Genomic DNA, 26,520 nt, shown 5'->3' with positions numbered 1-26,520 from the left:
GGGCCTCTCATTGCTGTGGCCCCTCCCATCGCAAAGCACAGGCTCCGGACGCACAGGCCCAGTGGCCATGGCTCACGGGCCCAGCCGCTCTGCAGCACGTGGGATCCTCCCAGACCAGGGCACGAACCCGTGTCCCCTGCATCGGCAGGCGGACTCTCAACCACTGCGCCACCAGGGAAGCCCTATATTACCTTTCTCAATTCTGTGAGGTGGGAACCTGAGACTCAAAGTGATTAAAATAACTAGGCAAAGGTCACACAGCACAACACATCAATAAATAAGCATCTCTCAGTTTAGTTACAGAAGCAGATTGCATCACAAATAATTTCACTTCTGAATTTAAAAGATTAACATTAACTCTATAAGTGGCATACATAAAATTTCTGGGGATGATGAACAAATAGCTAACTTCTATGTTGAACTAATGAAAACAAGAAAAATATGAGAATATAAACTTAGTCATATTACAATAAGTTTATAATAAAATATGAATCTTACATATTTATAAAAATTATACTGTTTCACCATTGAATCAGCATTATTAATTTATACTTTTTAAACCTACAAAATGTACCTACTTTTTTTCAGGTGACATTTTACCAAAACTTCTCAGAACCCTCAAAAAAGCCAAATGAATTTCTAAATTATTGGAACTAGAGGAGCCCCACAGCTCAGCCCAATCTGTGAATGATCTGAAGCAATCTTGACCTTTGTCTGATGAGACCCCAGGCTTCCACTGGGATACAGCTAACAGCAGCCGGCCAGTTGTAAATATTTATTCTATATTAAGCCATTTATATTTATGTGATTTGTTTTAATCTTATATATAGTTCTAAATTTAACTGTCCCCATTTTGCAAATGAAAAAATTAAAGCTCAGGAATTAAGTTCACAAAGGAACACATGATGGAAATAGCAAAGCTGGAGATAGGGTGTAGCTGGAAAGCCTTCTTTTAGGGGTGCTGAATTTGAATTCAGGTCTATCACATTTCAGAAGCCATATTGTGATATTCTGCTTCTTAATAGAACATAATAATTAGAACCAAAATTATTTTCCTTGGGCAACCCCAGCCTATCTTTTTTCTTCTCTAACTTGATGACACTGTTACTGAAAATACCCTTTCTAGGGCCTAAACCTATGTAGAAATCTTCTTCCCTTTTCTTCATCAATTATACTCTCAGAGTATATCCTACTCTGATTGAAATCTGAATCAATTAACAACCAATTGCAGGAAACATTAGAAACTATGTTGAAATTATAAGAAACTTTATAAACAATGCATAAAGAAGAATGATACAGCCTCATTTAAATTAAAAGCATAAACCTGAAATGTATAATTACCATTAAAGTGGCTGCAAAATGAAAAGCATTGTCCTCAGGATACCTGAAGACATTCCAAAGGATACAAAGGCACTTATACTTTAAGAGGAATCAATTTTCAGATACTCAAAGTTTTGTATATATTCCCTCCTAAAACTGCTTTGCCTGAAAACATGACCTCCTGTTTGATGACTGCTCTGTAACCATCTTGGAATAGGAAGTCTTAACTCTCACCATCCTTTACAGCACTGTAAGATACAGTTAAATGCGTGACTCTGGAGCCAGACAGCCTGGCTCTAAAGTTCCATCACTCACTAGCTGGGAAAGCTACTTAACCTCTCTGACTATAAAATGGGGAAAAGTAACAATACATTGACCTCATAGATCGTCATGAGGATTAGAGGAGTTTATATGTAAGTCAGTTAAAATAATGCCTGGCACATAGTAATTGTTACTATGTTAGCTACAATGATGATGATGATTGTGTAAAAACCTCTGCAATACCAAAGGGAGAAGTGGAAATATTAGTGTCCACAAAACTTCTTTAAACCAAGGTATTAGGGTAGGGCTTCTGGTCTACCCCAGTGTTTTACATATTATAGTTAAGGGCAATGCAGGGCATTAGAAATTGGGTATTCTGGCCCTTTGGTGTGTTCTGAATTCAGATACATTATGAAGTGGTGACAACTTTTGCTTAATATCCCTCCCTCCTCTATCCCTCAATTACTATCAAAGAGTGCATTACTTTTGAGACAATCTTGTGTAAGTAAAGCATTCAGAATATTTTAAAGTAATATTGAAGGTGGTGGCCTCTTATTTCATTCACATGACAAACTCATGACAAGTTTAACTATCTCAGAATTCTGAAATAAGGAAGGTATCATGGGAACACAAAGTAACATGTTTTCTTGGACTGAAAAATAAGGTTGGACTTTTTCTAAAGAACAAATTGAGGCAAGACACTTTTGATAATAAAGATTAACTTTAACAGTTAGATTATGTGGCAGACATTTTCCATAACTGAATGAGGTAAATCTCCAGTGCCAAAACTTCGACAAAAATGTACTCATGCACATGATAAAAAGCACTTTATCAAAAAACACTGTGGTCTTGAAATGAACACTATGCAAATTTTCCTAACCCAGTTGTCCTCAAATTATAGTGCCCTGACCTGAAGCATCAGCATCTCATGGGAACTTGTTAGAAACGAAAATTCTCTGATCCACCTGAATCAGAAATTCAGGGTATGGAGCCCAGAAATCAGCACTTAAGCCCACTGGGTGACTCCGATGCACCATAAAGTTTGAGAACCACTGTGCTAACACTTCCTGAATATATTAGGTTAAACAAGGTACCTCTAAGTAAAAGAGTAGCAACTTATAATTTACAGTCATATCTTGTTAATATATTTTTGATACATTTTCAATAAACTTAAAAATTAGTATCTATAATGACTGGGCAACAAATAATTTTACAAGCACTGTTAATTCTTTGATTTCAACCAAAACAAAGGAGAACTCAAATTGTCAGAAGATCATTAAATACAATTTTAATAATTTTTAGATAATTCTGAAGAAATTTAAAGAATTTTAAGTTCTACCCTCATCTATTTATTGACGTGAACTAATTTCCAACTTAAATCTATAAAAAGGAAAAACAGATAAAATTAATGCTGAATCCAATTTTATTCTAGCAATAAAAAATATTCATTCAGAGACACACTAGAGTAATACTTTCCAGAGAACAAGGGGAAAAATATCTATCTCATTAAGAGATGTACTTCCAATAATTGTATCTTTTATTTAATAATTATTTACAAAAATCTGTAATATATTTACTATTGATTTACATACTATTTATTACTAAAACTTGTAACAATAAAATAAATTTTTAAACACTTAGAGCCTTATAACAGAAGCCTGAAAAACTTTAAATTAAAATGTCTATGTAAGCGTTGATAGGGTGGTGGATATGAGTTCAAGGAGAAAGAGAGATAGTATTAAATTTCTAATATAACGAGTTTGTGTTATTTTTTAAATGGATGGTGGTAAGCATCAATATTCCACTGGATACAAAAAGTGTAACTTTTATTTTAAAATATCAATTTAATATACACAAAAACATATTATTTGCAACTATTTAAATTATGATAAAGAAATTTAGATGTCAACCTAAAAATGGGTGAAAGGTCATGCAAGTTTTCATAGTGATGAGCAGAAGTGAGCAAAAAGTTTGAAGATGACCATTCCATTAGAAAGCAGTATTAAACAAACTATGCGGGGAAGAGCCAAACTTAAGTGTTAACTAATCAAACAATTCAGAGTTGTCATTCATGATGAGCATGTAATAAAGTGCTCACCAGCTCAAAAATGAACTCTTTTAGGTTCTTAGAGGCCTATTTAAACCTCTATCAATGACTTCTACTATGCAAGCAAGCCACAACTCTCAATATTTAATTTTATCCATTTGCCAATGAGGATCAACTCTTAGTTTGGGGGGTGGGTTCATTTGTTAAGGTCACAGGTCAGCAATAAGGCAAAAAATAGTAGTTTTCATCAAAATTACCTTTGAATATTCTTCAAATGACCCACTATAGTTCAATGTATCACTGATAATCACTGATAATTCCACTCTTCGTTGAACACAGTTTCTCTATGGCCCTCAATTAACTTAATCTTTTAAATTAATTTAAAAGTTTCTCCTTTAAGAATAAAAGTATACCCCCACTACCCACTTAAATGGCAGTTTCAGTTCCTTTTCAAGGTTGAGAAACTATTAATTTCTGATCATCGAATCTCCAATGTGTATTGGGCTCTTTAACATCTATTGCCTATGGGTGAAAGCTCACTGAATAGATCAGCAGTCAAAATTACCTACTTATTTCATGCCTCCTATTACTGTCCAGTTCTGTTAGTTGAATTCAAGTAAGTTAAATGCACATAGGATACAACTCTACCATGTACTGCAGAAAGACATAATGGAAATCAATGAGATATGCGATACATATTACATACTTTGTGTAAATAGAGTATACAATTTTGATAATATTAAATGAGAGGAGAACAAGACAGCTGGAGAGAGATGACTGAGAGTCTGAAGTGAGTCATAAGTACTGGCAATCAAAAAGGCCAGATAGAGTATTTAGGAAGACTCAACAAGATTTGGTGATTAAAGGAATGTGGTAGTTAAAGATTAAGGATAATGAGATTTTTGTTTTAAGGATAGTGGGAGAGGTTGAGAAAGATCTAAATGTATTTCTAGACTGAAGAAGCAAATAAAGAAAAAGGGATTTAAGATATATGAATGAGTAGTTGGGAAAGACTGACATTCAGAATACAGATTCAGAAGTAGTTAACACCTCTTCCTGACACAAGGGGTTGAAGGAGAATGAGTTCTGATGCTAATAAGTTTGTAAGGGAAGGGGGAAGAAGTTGAAGAAATTCATGCCACACAGCTCCCAGAGTAACTACAAAGTGTTAAGATCAGCTGAGAAACTGAGCACGCTCCATTAAAAAACAAGGAAAGAGAAATGTCTTGGGAATGGTAAGAGAGTAGGCGAGGTGAAAGATGGATTGTTTTTGTTAGGACAAATGAAGGTGGAGAACAAAAAGGTTGAGAGTGCTAAAATACAAAAATCATAACTCATAATGAGCCAGGAGAAAGAAGTCCAAGAGCTGAAGGACAGGTCCGAATTCTAATTAAAGATATTTGAATTAAATAGAATTGACCCATGGGATCCTAGGAAGGGTGCACAAGTACAGGTATATACACATGTACTAGCATTTGTATACACATGCACACATGTCTGATCCTACTGATTCTGTGGTGTTTGGTCCAAGATTTAGAAATAATAAGGGTATTATATTTATGTATTCTGATGACCACCTGAGAGAATTATAAGGCAGCATATGATTAACCAATTCCTGGTCTATCAATTTCCAATGACTGAAATCACAAACCCATTAGGGCACTTAATACTCTCACAGTTGTGAATAATATCTAATCCCTCACACTACTCTAAATCCTTCTCAACTTCATTTCTCTGTTATACTACTCTTCCTCTGGGCTCACGTTGATCCTGCTGCTCCTGGAATGTATAATACCTAAGAAATTAAAGAACATACTCAATTCTCATTTAGCCTACTCTACTGTAAAATATCAGTTCCCTGTACTGCATATTTAAATTTATCTATAGTATTAAATCTGACATACCAATAACCACACTGAAAAAGATTATACGAAAACACTAACCTGGGGCAGATGCTACATGGGTCTGGGTTTGGACTTGCTCTACAGCTTGTGGCCTAATTTCAGATAAAATTTGATGACTGGAACTTGGATGTTCAACGAGCTTTACTGCAGCCAGTGCATCGGGGCCAAACATCTGAATATCCATGGAAACCAGACACACTAACATGTCTAAAATAAAAACCAAGTTATTAGTCAATAATATTGTAAAACAATGACATCGTTGAAAAACACATGCTACACATATATAAAACGCTTCTCAAATGCCAGTCTGTGAATCACTGTACATCAGAATTATCTGTGGATCCTTAAAAAAGATTTTTAAGCTCAATCTCTGAAGACTGATTTAGAAGCTCTGGAGTGGCTGTTAGGTATCTTCATTTTAAAAAAAACTTCCCAAGTGATTCTGATGTGCAGTCAGATTTAGGAACCACTGATACAGAAAGTACATCTTAATTTCTCAATAATAATACTTTTCAAGACAAATCTTTATTAACTCTGATTTTAATATTTATACCAAAGAAACCATTTGAATCACTGAGTAAAATGTTAACGTGACATGTTTCAGTAAGTGTGTTTAAAACTGACAACTCACTAAGAAGGTGAGTTCATTGATTTTGAGGATACTACTACTACTACTAGCATTTCTAGGAAGAGAAAGAAGCTTGTTCAACTCAGCTTTAGTTGCTTAATAGTAGCAGCTGACCACTTGAAACAGATGGACCTGCCCCTCAGAGTCAGACATGGCCATCTTGTTGATTTCAAACTTAATATATAGTAATAGAAATAAAGAGAAGAAGTAAAGATTACTGATAGCCACATGCATCCTGGTCTCTACATAACAGAAGTTTCTTGCTTATCTAAAATAGGCAGAAAGAATAACACAAATAAGTGTGTCTGAAAGGGTAATGACTCCTCAAAATAAACAGTAAACCCCAAATATCAATTGTGATTTTTTACAGTAACCACATTAAATACTTTTTCCTTAATAAAGAAAATAACTTAAATGCTTTTTGTGGTTTAGTCTTACCTATGCTCTTTTCTACTTTTGCAATTTTCGTGCAAGCTACATCTCCCATTTCTGTGAGCATATATAGCACCTCAAGTGTTGAGATTACGAGCAGCACATCAGGTAAAGTGAGATGACAAATGATCTCTCTGTATGAGTCCTGATCGACATATTCACAAATCAAAACACCATTATCCTCTGCTTTGCAAAGATTTCCCAAAATTTCCATGCCTGAAAAGCATACACACACAAACATGTATTTGTCTTTTAAAAGATGATAAAAAGCTTGTGTACTTTAGACAATGAGAAACTTAAGTGAGCGCTTACCCCTCATCTTTAAAAATCTATCCCTTGACATTAGGCATTTTGTAACAGTATGAAACATCAGATGAGTAGTTTTGAAATCAACAGGATCCAATAAAAGCTGGGGAAAAAAAAGGACACTACTGTTTATGTAGGCTTCTTCCAATTTAGATCCAAATGTTATTTCAAATTTAATAAAAATGAGCAGAACAATGTTACGTAACTTTAAAAAATGTAATTACTGTGAGAATAGCCATCAATGAATCTGGAGCATCATTTCAAATATTTCTTTTTTTCCACAAAAGTGTGTAATACCTTTAGGCAAAAACTGTATGTAAGCATTTAATATTCTATAATTATGGCAAATATAATAATCCCACATCCTAAAATTTTAAAGTAAATATTGTGCTAACTATAAAAACTGTTTTAAGCTACTGTCCCATGCTTACCTCAGCTGCAATATTTCCTAATGTGTCAAGGCCTAATTGCCTTAGAGAAATAAAATGACTATGTGCAGAAAGTAATAGGAAACGGAGACAGGTACGATTAGCTGCCAAGAGCTTAACATTGCCCTCCTCAAAGGAAAGATTTCGCAAAATCACTGCAATCTGAAGTACCCGTTGTCCTTCAATATCATTAATGCCCAGCTTTCGAGGTGGATGAAATAAAGATTCCCAAATCCATTCTCCTGATGTACCTTCTACAAGAGAAGAAAACGTATTTTACTTAAACTGATATTTCACTTATTATTATTGATATTTCAGTTATTTAAAATATTTTCTCATTGACTTACCATGAGACTTGTTTCTGTCAGAAATGAGGTCACGTACTTCATTATCATCAACAATGTCTTTCCAAAACTGTAATGAGAAATTATTACACTTAATTCTGACAATTTGAAATAACTATTCTATTACTTTAAAAAGTCACACATACTATAAAACTATAATAGTTCTACTATTTTTAGTTCAAGTAGATATTGTAGTCTATGTACTTAGTTCTCTGACACAAATGCTAGATTTTTCTGTAGTTCAAAGGTGTCATTTTGGCCTGGGGCCCACAGATCCCTAAAAGGTCTGTGAAAAATATAGGGCATCTATGAACATGAATGAGGAGAAAAAAATGACATCTTCATGTTCATTAACCTCTAACTAAAATTTAGCATTTCCTTAGCATTTTCTTCAACTCTGGATGTTAGAAAACGAACCACAGTAATAACAGCAGAACCTCTGACACTGTCACCAATATGAATCACAGATATTTTCAGATCACTTTATAGCTATGGAAAATATCTAGAAATAGTGTTTATGCTCATCAGTACTTAAAAATTATGATAGTCATTAATCCCATTAGTAAACTGCATACAGTCACAGTATTCCGATTTACAGACTCCTGAGACATAGCTGGCTAGCTACTGAGTAAATCTACAACTAGAAGAAAATCAAACAGCAAGTGTGAAGTATTTGTGTTCACAAATTTGTAACCCAGATATTTAGGTTTCCTTTAAAGTATTCCATATCAACAAACTGTTTTTTGACCCATAAGAGAGAGGAAATGAGTCGAAATCCACTGCTTAATCTTTTTCAGACTAAGAAACAAATGCCTATATATTAATGTCTATACAAAATGAACTTTAATTTTAACTTTTTTATGCCATTTTATCTTGTTACTTCCCTACTAATGAAGAGGCACATGGGCCATTAGTTCACTGTTTATTTCTAAACATTCTGATGTATATTTCTAAATGATTGCATTTTAGTTTTGGGAATTAAAGTTCCTTTGCATGTAGTTACTGATCTGAGAAAAGGTCCACCACCAAAATGACTCACTGCAAAGAAACTCATGATAAAAAATGTTTGGTAACAATAAAAAAGAACTAGGCATATGAAGGAATAAGACAATGTTCAATAATCAAGAAAAAAGGGCCACAGGAAATTCAAATAATAAAGATATCAGAGTGGAATTTTAAATGATCATGGAAAATAAACAAAGAAATAGAAGATAAAATCGAAAAGTTTGGCATGTAAGTAGAAACTATAAGAAATACTAAATAGAAATTATAGAACTGAAAATAAGAACTCATGGACAGATTTCACAAAGGATTAGATTCAACTCAAGGAAGAATTAGTGATTGGGAGAGACGGCAGAAAAAAATACCAGGTTAGAAGCATAAAGAGACAAAAGGATAAACAGAATAAAAACATTCAAGACACATACAGTGAAAAGTTTAACATAAAATTAATTGGAGTTCCTGAGGAAAGATAGAAAGAATGGGCAAAAACAATATTTGAAAAGACAGGATCGAGAATTTTCTAAATCAATTGAAAGATGCCACACCATAGATTTAAGAAGCACTCCAAACTCTAAGAAAAGATAAATAAAATGTGTAGGAGCATCATAATAAAATTCCTGAAAAGAAAAGACAAAGAAAAATCTTAAATGCAAAGGTGGAAAAAGGGACAGATTACCTTGAAAAAGACAACTAAAATTACAGGAAACTTTGTAAAAGAAATAATGGAAGCCAGAGGACAATGGGATATTTTCAAAGTGATGGAAGAAAATATCTGCCAAAGTAGAATCTTTACACAGTGAAATTGCTCTTCAAGAATAAAACTGAAATAAAGACATTTTCTGACAAATGAAAACTGAGAAAAATATCATCTGCAAACCTGCACTGGGACAAAAAAAATGCATGAAAAGGTAGATGTGATTTAAATCAAAATAAATGCTGAATAAATAAAATACTAAAAAAAAGTCTTATGGGTAAAAATATATATAAAATTAAAATCAATGAAAAATTCTTGGAAGAAAATTTTGCTTAGGCCGTAACGGTACTGCAGTAGTCATCCCATCATAAACCAATATATATATAACAATTGTTTTCACAGACTGGACAAGAGTAATGCAAAACCATAATCACTGAAACATGGGAAGCAAATGAGGTGAGCTCAGTGACTGTCCCATATCTTTACATAAACACTCTTTCTAGACAACGATACAGAGACAATAAACCCAAGAGGTCATAGCAATTACTAAACTGAGAAGACATTTTATATATATATATATATATATATATATATATATATATATATATATATGTATGTATGTATGTATATTCTCTCTCTCTCTCTCTCTCTCTCTCTATATATATATATATATATATATATATGTAGATACACCCAGCTAATTCAGGTCCAAAAAAGATCATACCTTAGGAATAAAGATAAACTACTCCTGTATTCGTCATAACAAAACTTAAAAACAACTATCCATATATTAGTTAAAAGCATGCCAGAACAATGTGCAACATTCTTGGAAGACACCAAAAAACAGATACTAAATAATGTAACAGTCTCAATACCTGTATCTAATAAAAAATTACTAGATGTACAAAGGAAGTGGGAAACATGACTCATAACTAAGGCAAAAATCAGTTTCAACAAAAAAAGACCCAGAAACAATAAAAATAGTGAAACTAGCAGACAAGAACATTAAAACAACTATTATTAAATATGTTGAAGGATTTAAAGGAAAATATGAACATAATTAAGATGAATGTGGGACAATATAAGAGAATCAAATGGAATTTCTAGAGCTGAAAAACATAATATCTGAAATTTAAAAATATGACTAGATGGGCTTAATTGGAAAAGAGAAAATAAAGACATAACAATAGAAACTATTCACAATGAAGTACACAGAAAACAAAAAGGTCTAAAAACAATGAACAGAGCCACAGTGGCCTGCAGAACAGTTCCAGAAAAGCAGGAGGGGAAACAAAAAATTTTTGAAGAAATAACTGACAAAAATTTCCCAAATTTCATGAAAAATACCAAACCAAGAAGTTAATAAACCTCAAGCAAAACAAAACTAACTAAATAAATAAATATAAAAACCAAAACAAGGCACATTAAAAAAAATCAATGACAAAGAGAACACCTTAAAAGCAGTCAGATAAAACACATCACAAAAGGAAGAACAATAAGAATGAAATTTATTGTCAGTAATAATGCAAACAAGACAGAAATGAAATGTTACCTTTAAAATGTTCATAAAGTATAAATGGTCTGAATGCATTGATGAAAAGCAAGAAATTGTATACTGAAAGGCACACTGAAGGAAGCAGGAGAAGAAAGCCTCAACTATAAGCCATCTATAAGAAACACTATATATAAAACTACAGATGAAAAGCAGTGATGGAAAAAGATATATGATGAAAACATTAACCATAAAAATGCTGGTGTTGGGCTTCCCTGGTGGCACAGTGGTTGAGAGTCCGCCTGCCGATGCAGGGACACAGGTTCGTGCCCCGGTCTGGGAAGATCCCACATGCCGCAGAGCGGCTGGGCTCGTGAGCCATGGCCCCTGAGCCTGAGCATCCAGAGCCTGTGCTCCGCAACGGGAGAGGCCACAACAGTGAGAGGCCCACATACCACAAAAAAAAAAAAAAAAAATGCTGGTGTTGATAAATAATATCAGACAAGAGACTTCAGGATAAGGGAAATTACCAGATGTCAGGGAGAATAAGTCATGACAAATTAAATCATCAAGAAAATATAATAACCCTAAATATACATGCCACTAATTATTGAGGTTCAAAACACATGAAGCAAAAATTGACAGAACTGATAGGGGATACAGACATTCATAATTATAGTTGATAATTCCAACACTCATCTCTCAAGAAATCATAGAACAATTATATAGAAAAGCATTAATGATACAGAAATATTGAACAACACTGTCAATAATATCTATTTAATTGTTATCAACAAATATTACATCCAACAATAGTACAACAAACATTCTTTTCAAGTGTGCATAAAACATTCACCAGAAAGACCATATGCTGAGCTATAAAACAAGTCTTGATAAGTTTTAAAAAGATTGAAGTCATACAGAATATGTTATGACAAAAATGGAATGTGATTAAAAATCAGTAATAATAATAATTATGAAAGTAAATAATAATAAAAGCTAGCTTGAAAAGTCAGAAATTAAACAGCTTACTTCTGTATAACCCATGAATCAAAGAAGAAATCACAAGGAAAATGAGAAATACCTTGAACTAAATGATAATGAAAACATAACAAAAATTGTGGGAAACGGCTAATGCAGTTTATAGCGGGAATTTATAGCAATATATGCTGATATAAGACAGGAAAAAAGTTTAAAATCACTGGTCTAAGATTCTATTTAAGAGACCTGAAAAAGAGTAATAATGCACAACAAAAGTAGTATATAAATCAAAAAATGAGAAAACAGAGATGGAGTTGTTCTATTGTCCCTGCAATTACCTAAGAAGAGGTAAAAGTACTAACTTATTAAACTAGTAAGGATTAAAATATAATCTCAATGAGAAAACAGAAAAAGTATATAGAAAAACTAAGTGGGCAGAAAACTGAATAATAAACAATATTCAGTCATATCAATTCAAAAAAGGTAAGAAAGGAGAAGAAAAGAAAACAAACCTGAACAGGCAGGACATATAGAAACCAATTCAGAACATGGTAAATTTAAACATAACTGTATCAAAATTATACTTAATGTAAATGGAATAAATGTACTTATTTTAAAACAAAGTTTTTAAATTGGGAAAAAAAGTTTTAATTGGGAAAAAAAAAAGCTGAAATATGTTATTTACCAAAAAAAAAATTCACCTAAAATATAAGGATAAGAAAGATTGAAAGTAAAATATGAGCTATATAAACACCAACCAAATGGAAGCTGATATAGTTATATTGATATCAGACCAAAAAAAAAGGATAAAGGAGACTTAAAGGTAACAAGGACGCTTTATAATATGTTCAGTTAACCAGAAAGATGTAACAACTATACCTGTGTGCACTAAATAGCCCATTCTCAAAATATAAAAACACAATTATTATAGAAGTATAAGCTGAAAGAAACACATCCTCACTCAAACTGGGTGCTTTTAACATCTCTCTTCATAAATGAAGAAATAAACAGCTGAAAAAGCCAGTACTTGCAAACTAGTTCATCTGTACCGTTTTCCTAGATTTCACATATATGAATTAATATGAGATATTTGTTTTTCTCTTTCTGACTTACTTCACTCTGTATGACAGTCAATTTGCAAGGCAGAAATAGAGACACAGATGTAGAGAACAAATGTATGGACACCAAGTAGGGAAAGCAGGGGAGGGGGGAAGGGGGATGAACTAGGAGATTGGGATTGACATATATACACTAATACATATAAAATAACTAATAAGAATCTGCTGTATAGCACAAGGAACTCTACTTCACTTCGCTGTATAGTAGGAACTAACACAACACTGTAAAACAACTATACCCCAATTTTTTAAAAAAGCCAGTACTGATGTGGAACTATTAAGTATCATGATTAACTGTGCTGCTATAATTTGAAAAGATACATGCACCCCAATGTTCATTGCAGCAGTATTTACAATAGCCAAGACATGAAAGCAACCTAAATGACCATCGACAGAGGAATGGATAAAGAAGATGTGGTACATATATATAATGGAATATTACTCAGCCATAAAAAAGAATGAAATAATGCTATTTGCAGCAACATGATGGACCTAGAGATCATCATACTAAGTGAAGTAAGTCAGACAGAGAAAGATAAATCTCATATGATATCACTTATATGTGGTATCTATAAAAAAATGGTACAAATGAACTTATTTACAAAACAGAAATAGAGTCACAGATGTAGAAAACAAGCTTATGGTTACCAAAATCAAAAGCGGGGAGGTGGGGGTACAAATTAGGAGATTGGGATTAACATATACACACTATTATATATAAAATAGATAACTAAAAAGGACCTACTGAATAGCACAGAGAACTCTACTCAATATTCTGTAATAACCTATATGGGAAAAGAATCTAAAAAAGAATGGATATATGTATATGTATAAAAGATTCACTTTGTTGTATAGCTGAAACTAACACAACATTGTATATCAACTATATTCCAATTAAAAAAAATTTTTTAAATGATTAACTGTGTTGGCTTAACTGACATATATAGAAACTTACACCCAACTTCAGAATACCAGCATACCTTGAAGATATTGCAGATTCAGTTCCAGACCACCGCAATAAAGTGAACATCGTAATAAAGTGAGTCAGCACAAATTTGGTTTCCCAGTGCATATAAAAGTTATGTTTATACTACACTGTAGTCTATTAAGTGTGCAACAACATTATGCCTAAAAAAGTGTACATACCTTGAACAGGAAATACTTTATTGCTAAAAGAATGGTAACCATCATCTGAACCTTCAGTGAGTCACAATATTAAAATCAAAGATCATTGATCACAGACGACCAAAACAAATACAACAATAATAAAATAATAATGAAAAAGTTTGAAATATTGAGAGAATTACCAAAACGGGACACAGACATGAAATGAGCAAATGCTGTTGGAAAAATGGCACTGATAAACTTGCTCAATGCAGGGTTTCCACAAACCTTAAAGTTGTAAAAATGTATCTGCGAAGCACAATAAAGTGAAGGGCAATAAAACAAGATATGCCTGTATATACTATTTTCAAATACACATGGAGTGCTTATAAAATCTGATCAATGCTAAGCTACCAAATAAAGGGTGAAAACATTTCAAAGGTTTAAAATTATAGAGTATGTTTCTCTGAACATACTGAAATTCAGTTAGATATTAAGAAAAGGAAACTAGAAAATTTTTCATATGCTTTTGGAAATTAAGAAAATTCCCTTCTAAATAATCCATGTTTCAGAGAGAAAATCGTAATGGAAATATGAAGATATTTTTAAATTAGTTATAATAAAAACATGAAATATCAAAATTGGAAGTATAAAGTTAAATGTGTGCTTGGATGGAATTTTATGGCTTCAAACGTATATATCTGAAAAAATTTTTTTAAAAATCAAAGCGCCAGCTCAAGAAATTAGAAAAAGTGAAGAAACGTAAACCCAAAGAATACAGTATGAGAATAAAATATAAATAGCAGAAATTAATGAAAACACACAACAGAGGTGATCATCTATTCATCTTCAACATATTGGTGTCTTCTTGATTTCATGTGATTAGTGATTATACTGACAAACCCATTCCCCACTGTGATTGCATGTGTTACTTCAGTGTACTTTTTTGTGCATCTTACATTTTATTCACCAGTTTTCTGGAGTTATAGAAATTATCTGCTTAACTACAATCAAGAGACTTGGCTTTTAGTGGGTGGGGTAAGGACAGAATATAGAACTTTGGTGAGCCTGTAAAGCTGGGAATTAAAAATGCAACTCCATATCATGGTGAGAAATTTGAAGGTTTAATACCCTCGAAGAAAGGGAGACAAAAAGGATTGACTGTCTCTGCTTGAGCTTTCAGTTAAAAACAATCCATGATATATTCACCACTAGACTGCTCCACATCTCCCATGGATTTGTTTTTACCATCAGAGTAATCAGAAAAATCTCCAATAAAAAAATTAATATAAAGTCATTCTGATCAGTATTTCCTTTCAAGTGATAGGCAAAAGCAACACAGAAGTGAAGAAATACTCTCCAACCAATCTGTACAAAAATCCTACACAAAGAAATCTGCTGAAATTTATAAACCAACATTATAAAACCCAAAGGAATAATCCACCAAGTCAGAATCAGCAGAATTAGAGTTGCAGGAGGCTTAGACATTAGCATTATCAGGTATGTGTATATGTACATACCTTTAAGCTTTCATTTATATTTTACATATAAAATATGATATATTCACGTTTATATATCATATTTAATTCATATATAATTTAATTATATTAATAAAGATATTTTAAATTTATTTTAAAAATTATAAAAGTTTAAAAGGAGAATATCAAAAAGGGAAAATTTGAAAAAATACAATGAGAATTTCTAGAAATTAAAACACAGTCACTATAATAAAACTTAACAAACAAATCAAGTGGCATATTAGACACAGCTGAAGAGTGATTAAGTGAACTGAAAAAGAATCCTAAGGAAATTACCAGGACTGCTACTCACAGTCTGGGTATCCTTTGATTTACTGCTTTTGTTACAGATTTATCATTCTCAGAAATCTATGTATGATAACTAAAAACTTAACTTCTGTTTATTAGCTATTCTAAACAATTTTTTACTCAAATTAATCACAATTTGTATATAAAATAAGCAACCATTGACCCTTGGCCCTTGGCTACATGTAATTCAATGGTTCAATATTTTAATTTACATGAATTACCTTAACAAAATCTCTATCAGTCTTCTCCTTCCATTCTTCTCCAAATACAGTAGAAAAGGATCCTAAAGCTAAAAGAATAATAGGGTATTCAGTAAAATGAAATTATTTCTTTCACTTAGTTCCTTAATAGGTAGGTTTGGAAAAACAGTAAAACTACATTTTAGGATACCTTGTTCATTAAAAATTGTTTCATAATAAATGACAGAAAGTCATGATAATTTCTTTTGAAATACTGTTTTTTAAATTATAGAATTTAAAGAAAGTTTATGTCACTACAATCTAAAAATACACAACTCACTTTCATAATAGTTATACAGACAATAAGAAAAAAATGAGGGTACTGTAACAGTTACTCTGTATTAGTTTTCATTTGTAGAAGAGAAACATATTAAAAAGTCAAACTGATGCTACTGCTATTAGATTGCCAAACTGTTATAATTTTAAATCTTCATATTCATTTCAAAAATAACTATGTAATTCATATTTGAAATATCAATGGACAAAGCATTCTTTGGGAATAATTCCCACAATGAAATCTCCTTTAGGAAACATCCTCAGCTATAGCTTGTTTGTATTTCTTGATAAAGTTGTCAGGAGCAAAGTCAAACCATCTATTTTCAAAAGCTTCTTAATAACACCCTGCCCCCTCTGGACAACAGAGGTTAAGGTATGTAGATACATATCGCTTTTCTCTCCTCTGCGTTGCTACCTCATTTTGTCAGTTACAGGACCAGACAGTAAAGTCGTATAATACAAATGTCTAAGCTGTGACACAATAGGCATCTACCTTTAAAAATTAGGTAAGTACTTTCATCAACTACCTGTAATTATCTGTATTCTGTAATGAAAGCTATTGGTTTTCAAATGCAGAGAGAAAACTATGTATTGGCAATTTTTAACAGAAAAACTAGTTTTATGAATGTAATTCTTTAAAAAAAACACAAGTAAATCTGCTTAAGTGGATGTGCCGTGACATGCATAACATATGGATATATTTTCTGTTGTAAAAGATTTACTGAATTGAATGTTTGCAGTCTTATTACGCCTTTAAGTATAGACCTAATATTTATACTTAATATTGAGTTAAAGTTGTAAAGTACTTAGGTTAGAATAAGACTATTCATTGAAAAAGTACTAATAAGGGTGAAGAATGGAAACAGTTTAACATTACATTGATATTAGGATCATGGGGACATGATATAAAGAACAGATTTGAAGTTTTTAATAAACAAATTTAACTACAGTGACCTAAAGAAGAATTTCATAAAATATCAAATTTATATAGATATAGCAGCTTAATCAGAAAAATGAAGTCTACACCCTACTAAAGACAAAATTTTGTTTGTCCTGAAGAAAACCTTAAAAAGAAAAACTTCACTGGGAAAAGAATACTGAATGGAAATATAAGATGGAAAAATTAAATTTTTGTCACATGGAATTTTTATTATACTTCTTCAAACTCATATATGTACAAACATTCCACACCTTCAAAGACAGTGGTACCTACATTTTCTCTCAATTAAAATTCCATGCCCTAAAAAAATTCAAAACCTCTCAAGAGCCTTATGAAATATACCCATAATCAAATATACCCTTACTCTTCAAACTCAAAAGAATTATTTTCATAATATAAAACCACTGTTTTAAGTATACGGTCTTCATAAAGTCCCTATGTACTGTGGAACTCTAAACTTCTAACTGTTGAAATAAAAGAAACATCCGTTAAGTAGCATTTGTTAAATTATTAATGTTTTACATTGCTACTCTACATAATAATTTAGTCTGAGATAAACAAAAACGCTAAAGAATGCAAGAAGATAAACTGGGTGTAAAGAATGTCATGCCTCAGTGCATTAAAACTGGTAAGCTCACTTTTACCATATATACAAATGTAATTCTTATTCAATGATAAAATGGTAAGAATTCACTAAAATTATTCTGGTCTGAGAATATTTACTATTTTTTAAAACTTCATTTTAAGATTTCTAAAAAAATGTGAAACAATTTTAAACCATTCTATATTAAATGCTGAAAAATGTCTTTAAAAGAGCAAAAGAGCAAAATGAAATATTAAGAAGCAAAGAACATGAGAGTGAGATGGAAATCCACCAAATTTAGATCTTCAAAATTACAATACAAACTGGTAAGTGCTAATCTTTGTTCCTCCTCCAAGCAACCAAGAATAGTTTCTGGCAGGGTAAGAAACTCATTTTCACTTTTGTTTAATTTCAAAATGTCTTCATACAAAATAAGTACATGTCAAATTGTAAGGACTCCTACTTAGGGAATTCCCTGGCGATCCAGTGGTTAGGACTCCGTGCGCTCACTGCCGAAGGACTGGTTCAATCCCTGGTCAGGGAACTAAGATCCCACAAGCCATGCAGCATGGCCAACAACAACAACAACAACAACAACAAAGGAATCCTACTTAGATAATCCCAAATATAAGTATGTTTGAAAATTATACTACTGACCCAAATTACAGAAAAATGAACTCATTTGCAAACACATCACTGTTTAAAGATAAAAATACTCATGAATCTATGAAATAATACATGAAATTCTCTGTATCTACTGTTCTATATAGTTTCCTATATGATAAAATAATTTGAAAATATATCAATACATTAATCCATTAATATACTTCTGGCAAAAGAAGTTACATGGTATTGGGGTGGAAGGAGGGTTGAGAAGCAAGAAAAAGTTTTATGTCAATAACATTCAGCTGACATAGAATATTTTTAAAAGAAAAACTATAGCAGGAAAAAATTTCAAAACATTTTCTAAATCCCTATTAAACTAGGGATTGCTAGTTAAATTTCTCAATTAAAGAACTGAGCAATCGGGTCTGAAAAGTAACCTAGATTTGAGATAATTTCACAGAAAACAAAGAACGTGATTTATAAAAACCTACAAATAGCAAATCCTACAAGTAAAAAAATATGAATTATTTGATCATTCTTATTTTGATTTATTCAGCAAATTTTCAAATTCATTGACCTAAATTGTTTAGTTAAAAATTATAACTACACACCAGCAGAAATAGACTTCAGAAAACAATTTCTTCCAGGTCCTATTTTTCGCTATCAGAATTTTGTATCAAACAATTTTCTCAAATCAACAAACCCACATTTACTATAAGAAAAATACAGCATTTTAATTTCAAAACCTCTAGTGAGGCTTTTATTATTCAAATATATAAAGTTAAAAAAAATCCAAACATTCATTATTTTAAATAATACATTTAATATAACAAAAGGAAATAAAGAATGCTACTATATTGCCTAATAAAAAGTACTTTCCTCCTTAAAAACCTTTAAAAAAAAAAAATCTGTAACACCTTTAATAGAATGATTATACAAAACATTAAGGCTAAAACTTACTGTCATCAAACACCCCGGCATTAGCAAGCAATAAAGTGATGATTTTAGGGTCTTTTTCAAGTTGCATGACATGTTTGCTTTCATTTGATAGGAGAGTGCATACATTAATAGCAAAGTCCACTTCATTTGGGAGTCCAGATAATAGTGAAAGCACCAATTTATTATAATCATTTGGCGAATTGAAGTCCATAGACAGCCCATAACTTTGACGCAGATAATCTAACAAAGACGAAAATGAAAAACACTGTTAAGTATATCAAGGATTAGAAACCTTTTATGGTTAATATCTTCTGAATACAGGACAGAAGCTTGTTTTCTTTTATAAAATATAAACTGAGTAGAAGTTTAGAGTTCAACTTTCTAAACTTAAGTGAAAATCACATTCCTCAAAAAGTATTAAAATATAAAAAATGTACATATTCTGTTGGATATCATTGTGAAATTACTATTGTATCTTTATTTTAATTTACCTAATCTACATCTTTTATTCTTGTATTTCAAGGGACTTATTCCGATTTTTAAGTACTATAAGCCAGAAAGACTGGTTCCTTTCAAATTTTTAACAATATCATGTTTCTACACATGCTGCCTACCTTCTTTACGCAATTTTGGGAGGATTATTACTTGTTTAGGTCAGATTTTTTGCCATATAATATATAAAATTCATGCTTTTTAGTTCTACAGTTCTATGAGTTTTGATAGTCTTTTAACCACAACCACAATGGAGATAGAGAGTATTTCTATCATCCCAAAGAAGTTTCTTTATGCTTCTTTGTAGTTGATCCTCTCTTCTATCCATAAAGAACCACTGATCTACTTTATTTCAAAATGCCAATTAAACAGAATCACACAATATATATTTTTTTGTGTCTGATTTATTTCATTTAGCAAAATGCTTTTGAGGTTAGTATCCATTTTGATGTGTGTATCAGTAGCTGGTTCCTTTTTACTGCCATAGTATGGCTATAACATAATTTATCCATTCCCTAGTTGAAGCACATTTGGACTGTGTCCAGTTTTTGGCACTTCTGAATACAGTCACTGTAAACATTCACATACAGGACTTTGTGCGGACATACTTCTTCATTTCTCTTGGATTGCTGCATCATACAAAGTGTATGTTTAACTTTGTAAGAAACTGTGAAACTGTTTTCCAAAGTGGTGGTAACATTCTGTCTTTCCACCAGCAGTGTATGAGAGAGTTCCTGGTGCTGTACATCCTTGTCAGCACTTAATACTGTCAGTTTAAAATATTCTGAATGTAAGTCACTTATCTAATATTTGTTTTGTAAATATTTTCTCCCAGATAGTGAACAGTTTGCCTTTTCATTTTCTTAACAATATCTTCAAAGAGAAGTTTTAATTTTGATGAAGGATGATTTATAAATTTTTACCTCTACAGTTCATGCTTTTGTGTCCTAACAAATCTTTTCCTAACTAAGATTTTATGTAGAAGAATTAGAACATTTTTAGAACTTTGAAGGTAGGGAAGATGGGATTACAGAACACTAATATATTTTACACTCATAATATATACATATTAGAAAATGTTATATTTCTAGAAATACTGACTCTTAATTGGTGCAGTTTAGGCCTTGGCAGCTACGTCCTGAGACATATACCCCTAGTACATTTTTCACATAAAGATCTAATTAGTTTAATGGGAAAAGGCAAGAAACAAGAGTTAGAAAACTGCTAGATGAAACATTTCAGAAAAATATGGATTTGAAAAAAAATCTTTTTAAAATGTCACTAAATGGAATGCAAGGAGGAATCTTTTGTCACAACATGCCACAAAAGACAATCATGTAAGTAAGAAACTTCTTCATTTCCCAATGTAGATATGAGGAGATACCTCTTCAATTCTAAAATATTCTAGGAATTTCTCCAACAAGAAGTATCACAAAACACTTATAAACGAATAAGACACTGATTCTTTATAATATTTAAGGTTGAACAATAATATATTGTTCATTTTTTATAATCTTAAAAGTAAAATTTCTTATAAATAACATAAATATCTGGGGAAAATGTAACACAACTTCTGTGAATATAGGAATAGATTTTGATATTTCTATACTGCACACTGGAATTGATCATGAGATGCCAAGCCTCAGCAATAATTAAGTTTTTAGATTCCACAAAATTTTCATGCAAATCTCTTCAACAGAAAACAAATTGGAACCTATATTCAACATCTGTCAGTCTTCTTTATGTGCTTTCAATATGATCTTGGAATTGTTCTGTTTGCTACTGAAGAATAACAGATGCCATCATATACTCAGTTCAATACATCCTTAGGTGAATGACTTTGCCAAAGTCATCTCCAATTAAAATAAAATGAATAAATATGATAATTATGAAAAGTCCTCTAATTATGAGGCTTGGTAAAGATTCCTAAGATAATATATGAGAAAATGCTTACAAGATTTTAAGAGCCTCCCTTCCCATCCCCAAGGAGGTATGATTAAATAGCTACAATGTTACAATGTGAATGGGATAGGAAATTTTCAACATTCTTGACTCAATGTTTATACAAACGCATCACTGCTGACAAATTAATTTAATCTGAGGCAATCTCTTTGTTTTCAGTTTAGAGGAAAGGGAGAATTGTTCCTGGAGTGCTGTTTACATTAAAGATATTAGACAGTACATTCTTTCCATTGATACTGGCAGTGATTGCTGTAGTTCAAATGTCTGTAAGACTATGGGACATGTCTTTGCTCAAATAAATCTTTGCTCAAATAAAACTGATAAAACTAAAATAATAAATCTTCCTGTATAAAGCTCTCCCAAATTTACATAACAAAAATGTGAATGGATAGGGTGCTTGGCTTCCTTTGACCAAAATGATTGAATTGGATCAAATGATTACTAAAATCCTTGCTAGCTCTAAAATTCTACAATTCTAATAATTCCAATGAGTTGTCATGTGCCAATTTTGCCTTTCATAATTTTTCTACTAAAGATATTGCAAACAAATTTAAAATTTAAAATTTTTAATTTAGAAACTATTTTTTTAATTTTAAAGTGTAAGAGAAGATGAACAAAAAGTCTTTAGTAATCTATACTACAATTCTGCAGAACTGACTGTATCCAAATCAATACCAAGGAAGAAAGAATAAAGACGGAAACAAAAAGATTAGGTATTTATGGCATGGAAAAGTATGAAAAACTATGCAAATAAAATGACCATATTTTGATGCCAATGTTTACTAATTCTAAAATTCAAAGCAAAATCTATGAATACCTTTTTGGCCACTTCAAGTCACTGGGCAAAAGGCGTCAGTATCCTTAAAGAAAAATTTGGTCCCATATTCTATCAATGTACAATATTCTATCATGACAATTATGAGTAGAATTGCACTTCATACTAAATGCCAATTTATTATATTACCTTTCAAAATACTGTTTTAGAATACCTTTTCTTAATATCAACAATATAAGCATCTCTAGATAAAATACATTTATCCAAATACATTAATCTAAACCTATATGAAGAGTAAGGCTGTATAATCAAAGATGTACACACAAATCCTTTAAACATTTATTAAAATTTCCTAAGGCTCTTAATCTACCACCATGTAATTCTATGTTGGTGTTTATTTACACACACACAAACAGACACACACATATATATTGACAGCTATGAAGCTTACTATATTTCCTTAATGGCATTTGAAAAGAATCATCAGTGAAGGATTTGTTTTATATATTGATGGTCATGTTAATTTTTAGAACACTGTCATAATGTTGCTATGGCTCCTTCTAGAAAAATAAAAAGCACCTTCAATTTCATAAATGCTGCCCTGAAACACTACCTCTTTTCAGTTTGAATTAGATATATTGTAGTCTGATGTTCCCCAGCAAGTCCTAGTTTTTTATTCCTTTCATGAGTCCCCAACCCTGATTTTGTCAAACATGTTACATATGTTACATAACTGCTCAGATTCTCCTTAAAAAAAAAAAAAGACGGACATATGACAGCATATCAGAAAGGAGTTATTGTAACACCAGATTAAGAAATTGTCATTCACTTAAAAATTATGTAGCTCTGTCAATGACTTTCATTAGGCTTCTGATATACCAGAAATATCTTTTTTCTTGAAGTAAATCATGTTTAATTAGGGGAGGGGGACAAAAAAAAAACAGATCCAGAAAAAAATTTAATTTTAAACAAGATCTAATGTAGAAATGGGTCAGTTTGAGAAGCTGGAATAGACACCAAACTCTATTTAAGCTACAAGAATGGACAGTTCTGCTGTTGACGAAATATAGGAACAACACAGTTACAAGATGGTCTTAAAGGTCTTTAGTACAAGGTCTCATTCAATGTAGGAATACCCTCTGTAACATCCTTGAATTAGATAATGGTCATTAGCTCTTTTTAAAAACAGGAAGCATATCACCTAACAAGTCACCCCATTTTATTTAATCAGCTTAAGCTATTAGTAAGATATTCTACATACATGGTGACTTGAAATGTTCCCTTTTAACAGTAGTTCCTGAGGTAATAACTTCTCATTAAAGATAAAGCTAGATTTGGTTTGCACTCACCACTACCACAACCCCTCCCAAGCCCCAATTATACAAAAGCATCATCAGAAAGCCTCTTCTAATGGAGACCACAGATTCTAGGAGATTCTGTTTCCTCAGCAGACTGGGGAAGAAACAGAGTCAAATTCAACATGAAAGAAACTGAAAATAGATAATGGAAAATTTAAATCAGTGATACTGGCACAAACGAGGGAGCTTAAAACTAAGGATTACCTAAGAGATTGGTATTAGTACCAATGAAGAATAATAAAGATCTAGATAACTGTATATTTTATAAAGAACATACCCTTGAAAAAAAAAGATGTATCTCCTCTTTTTCAGGCCAAATGTTGGTGTTAAAGAAAAGAGATGCTTACCTCTTCAGAGCTCTCTTCCTAAGCACTACCGTCTCAACTCCCCCAAGCCACAAACAATGGAACTCCCATCTATTCTGTCTCAAGAACCTCTTTATTAGACTCTCAACCTGATTATTTCCAACTTCAGTCCTGTTCTTTTTAGCTGCAGATTCCTCTATAACCATTACAAGAATGACATGAATGAAAAGAATCTTAAATCCCTGGTACCATGGCAGGAAAATAGTTGAATAGTAAGAAACATTTCTGAGAAATTCTGGTGCTGGGAATTCCAGGAATTGTAGAAAATCTAGTAGATGCTATGAGTACTCCTTTGGCTTCTCTAATCCTAACAGGACCTTCCTCTCCTCATTTCAGTAACTATTCAGGTTAAACTAATCTTTAGACAAAGAAATAATTTTAAAACTTCACTTGAAGATACAGGTATATTTGTAACTAAATTCCTGCAACTAAAAATCTTACATGCAGGCTATGACAGAAAGGGCCCTCATACCAATTAGTTCAATTCAATTCATTGGATGATGTCTATTTTCCTAATTCAAAACTGTGGAACTATGCCTTGTTCATTTCCAGTGATATTTACCTGACACACTGTGTTGCTGGTAATTGTAGGAAGATGGAATTGCACCAATAGGAAGCTGTGGTTTGGGATTGCCTGGTGGTACCTCATCATCATCCTCCCCAAAATGATGAACTTTCTCGTACTTTTCTAGGTAACTGAAATAGAAAAACAGCACAGCAGAGATTTAAAATAGATATACATCTTGTTTTTTAACTCCCACCACATATATGTTTTCCTTTTCTAGAGGCCCTAAATGTAAAATAATAATAATAATAATAACAAGATACCACAAACCTCATATTAGTGGGGACAGTCACTTAAGCAGTAATACTGAAGACAAACTCACTGTAATGGTTCTAAAAGTGTTTTTAAATTTTCAGAGAAGACCACACCACTGCTCAAATAAAAATGTAAAAGTAAAGAATATCAAAGGACGACTACATGTAGATGAACAACAGTACATTTTATTTACTGATTAAAAAAATTATACATGGTCACTGTAAAAACCACATGAAGGGGCTTCCCTGGTGGCACAGTGGTTGAGAATCTGCCTGCCAATGCAGGGGACATGGGTTCAAGCACTGGTCCTGGAAGATCCCACATGCTGCGGAGCAATTAAGCCTGTGCACCACAGCTACTGAGCCTGCGCTCTAGAACCCGTGAGCCACAACTAGTGAGCCCGCGTGCCGCAACTACTGAAGCCCACACACCTAGAGCCCGTGCTCTGCAATAAGAGAAGCCAACACAATGAGAAGCCCGCAAACTGCAACAAAGAGTAGCCCCCACTCACCACAACTAGAGAAAGCCCGTGTGCAGCAACGAAGACCCAACACAGCCAAAAATAAATAAATAAATTTATTTTAAAAAAAAAAACAAAAAAACGTGAAAATGAGAAGATTCCCTGGCCTCCACATCTCACTCATCACAGATAACCACAGGTTCATGTGTTTTCTGTATATTTTCTGTGCATGTTTTTATCTAACAACATATTTTAGAGATCTGAGCATGTCAATACCACAGTACTACCTCAGTCTTTTTTTTTTTTTGCGGTACGCGGGCCTCTCACTGTTGTGGCCTCTCCCTTTGCGGAGCACAGGCGCCAGATGCGCAGGCTCAGCGGCCATGGCTCACGGGCCCAGCCGCTCCGTGGCACGTGGGATCTTCCCAGACCAGGACATGAACCCATATCCCCTGTATCGGCAGGCGGACTATCAACCACTGTGCCACCCGGGAAGCCTTTTTTTTTTCTTTTAAAAGTTATTTATTTGGCTGTGCTGGGTCTTAGTTGTGGCATGCAGGATCTGGTTCCCGACCAGGGACTGAACCCGGGCCCCCTGCATTGGGAGTGCGGAGTCTTAACCACTGGACCACCAGGAAAGTCCCTACATCAGTCTTTTTTAATGGCTGTATAATATATGGTCCTATTGATACATCATAATTTAACGAGATCTCTAGTGCTGTAACTAGCTATGTTCAGTTTTGCTTTTTCCTATTACAAGTCATGCAGCAATAAGATTAATCTCAGCACTTGTTTAAATATTTTTCTCTTGATAGACA

The 26,520-nt window shown here is 32.6% G+C and overlaps 1 protein-coding gene across 1 annotated transcript in view; it reads right to left on the bottom strand.

The window, feature by feature from the left end:
- Positions 1 to 26,520, bottom strand: part of ARID2 (AT-rich interaction domain 2) — a 161,325-nt gene that overhangs the window by 49,272 nt on the left and 85,533 nt on the right. Inside the window, exons 4-11 of the mRNA XM_059082082.2 lie at positions 24,985 to 25,118; positions 19,492 to 19,710; positions 16,109 to 16,176; positions 7,674 to 7,740; positions 7,330 to 7,580; positions 6,905 to 7,001; positions 6,599 to 6,808; positions 5,572 to 5,739 (exon numbers count right to left, since the gene is read on the bottom strand). Of these exons, the coding sequence (XP_058938065.1) occupies positions 5,572 to 5,739; positions 6,599 to 6,808; positions 6,905 to 7,001; positions 7,330 to 7,580; positions 7,674 to 7,740; positions 16,109 to 16,176; positions 19,492 to 19,710; positions 24,985 to 25,118 (1,214 nt within the window). The remainder of the gene's footprint in view (positions 1 to 5,571; positions 5,740 to 6,598; positions 6,809 to 6,904; positions 7,002 to 7,329; positions 7,581 to 7,673; positions 7,741 to 16,108; positions 16,177 to 19,491; positions 19,711 to 24,984; positions 25,119 to 26,520) is intronic.

The sequence above is a fragment of the Kogia breviceps genome, chromosome 12 (assembly GCF_026419965.1).
Source record: "Kogia breviceps isolate mKogBre1 chromosome 12, mKogBre1 haplotype 1, whole genome shotgun sequence".
Taxonomy (NCBI): domain Eukaryota; kingdom Metazoa; phylum Chordata; class Mammalia; order Artiodactyla; family Physeteridae; genus Kogia; species Kogia breviceps.
Note: the sequence above shows the minus strand (reverse complement) of the source record. Positions and strands in the feature narration are given on the sequence as shown.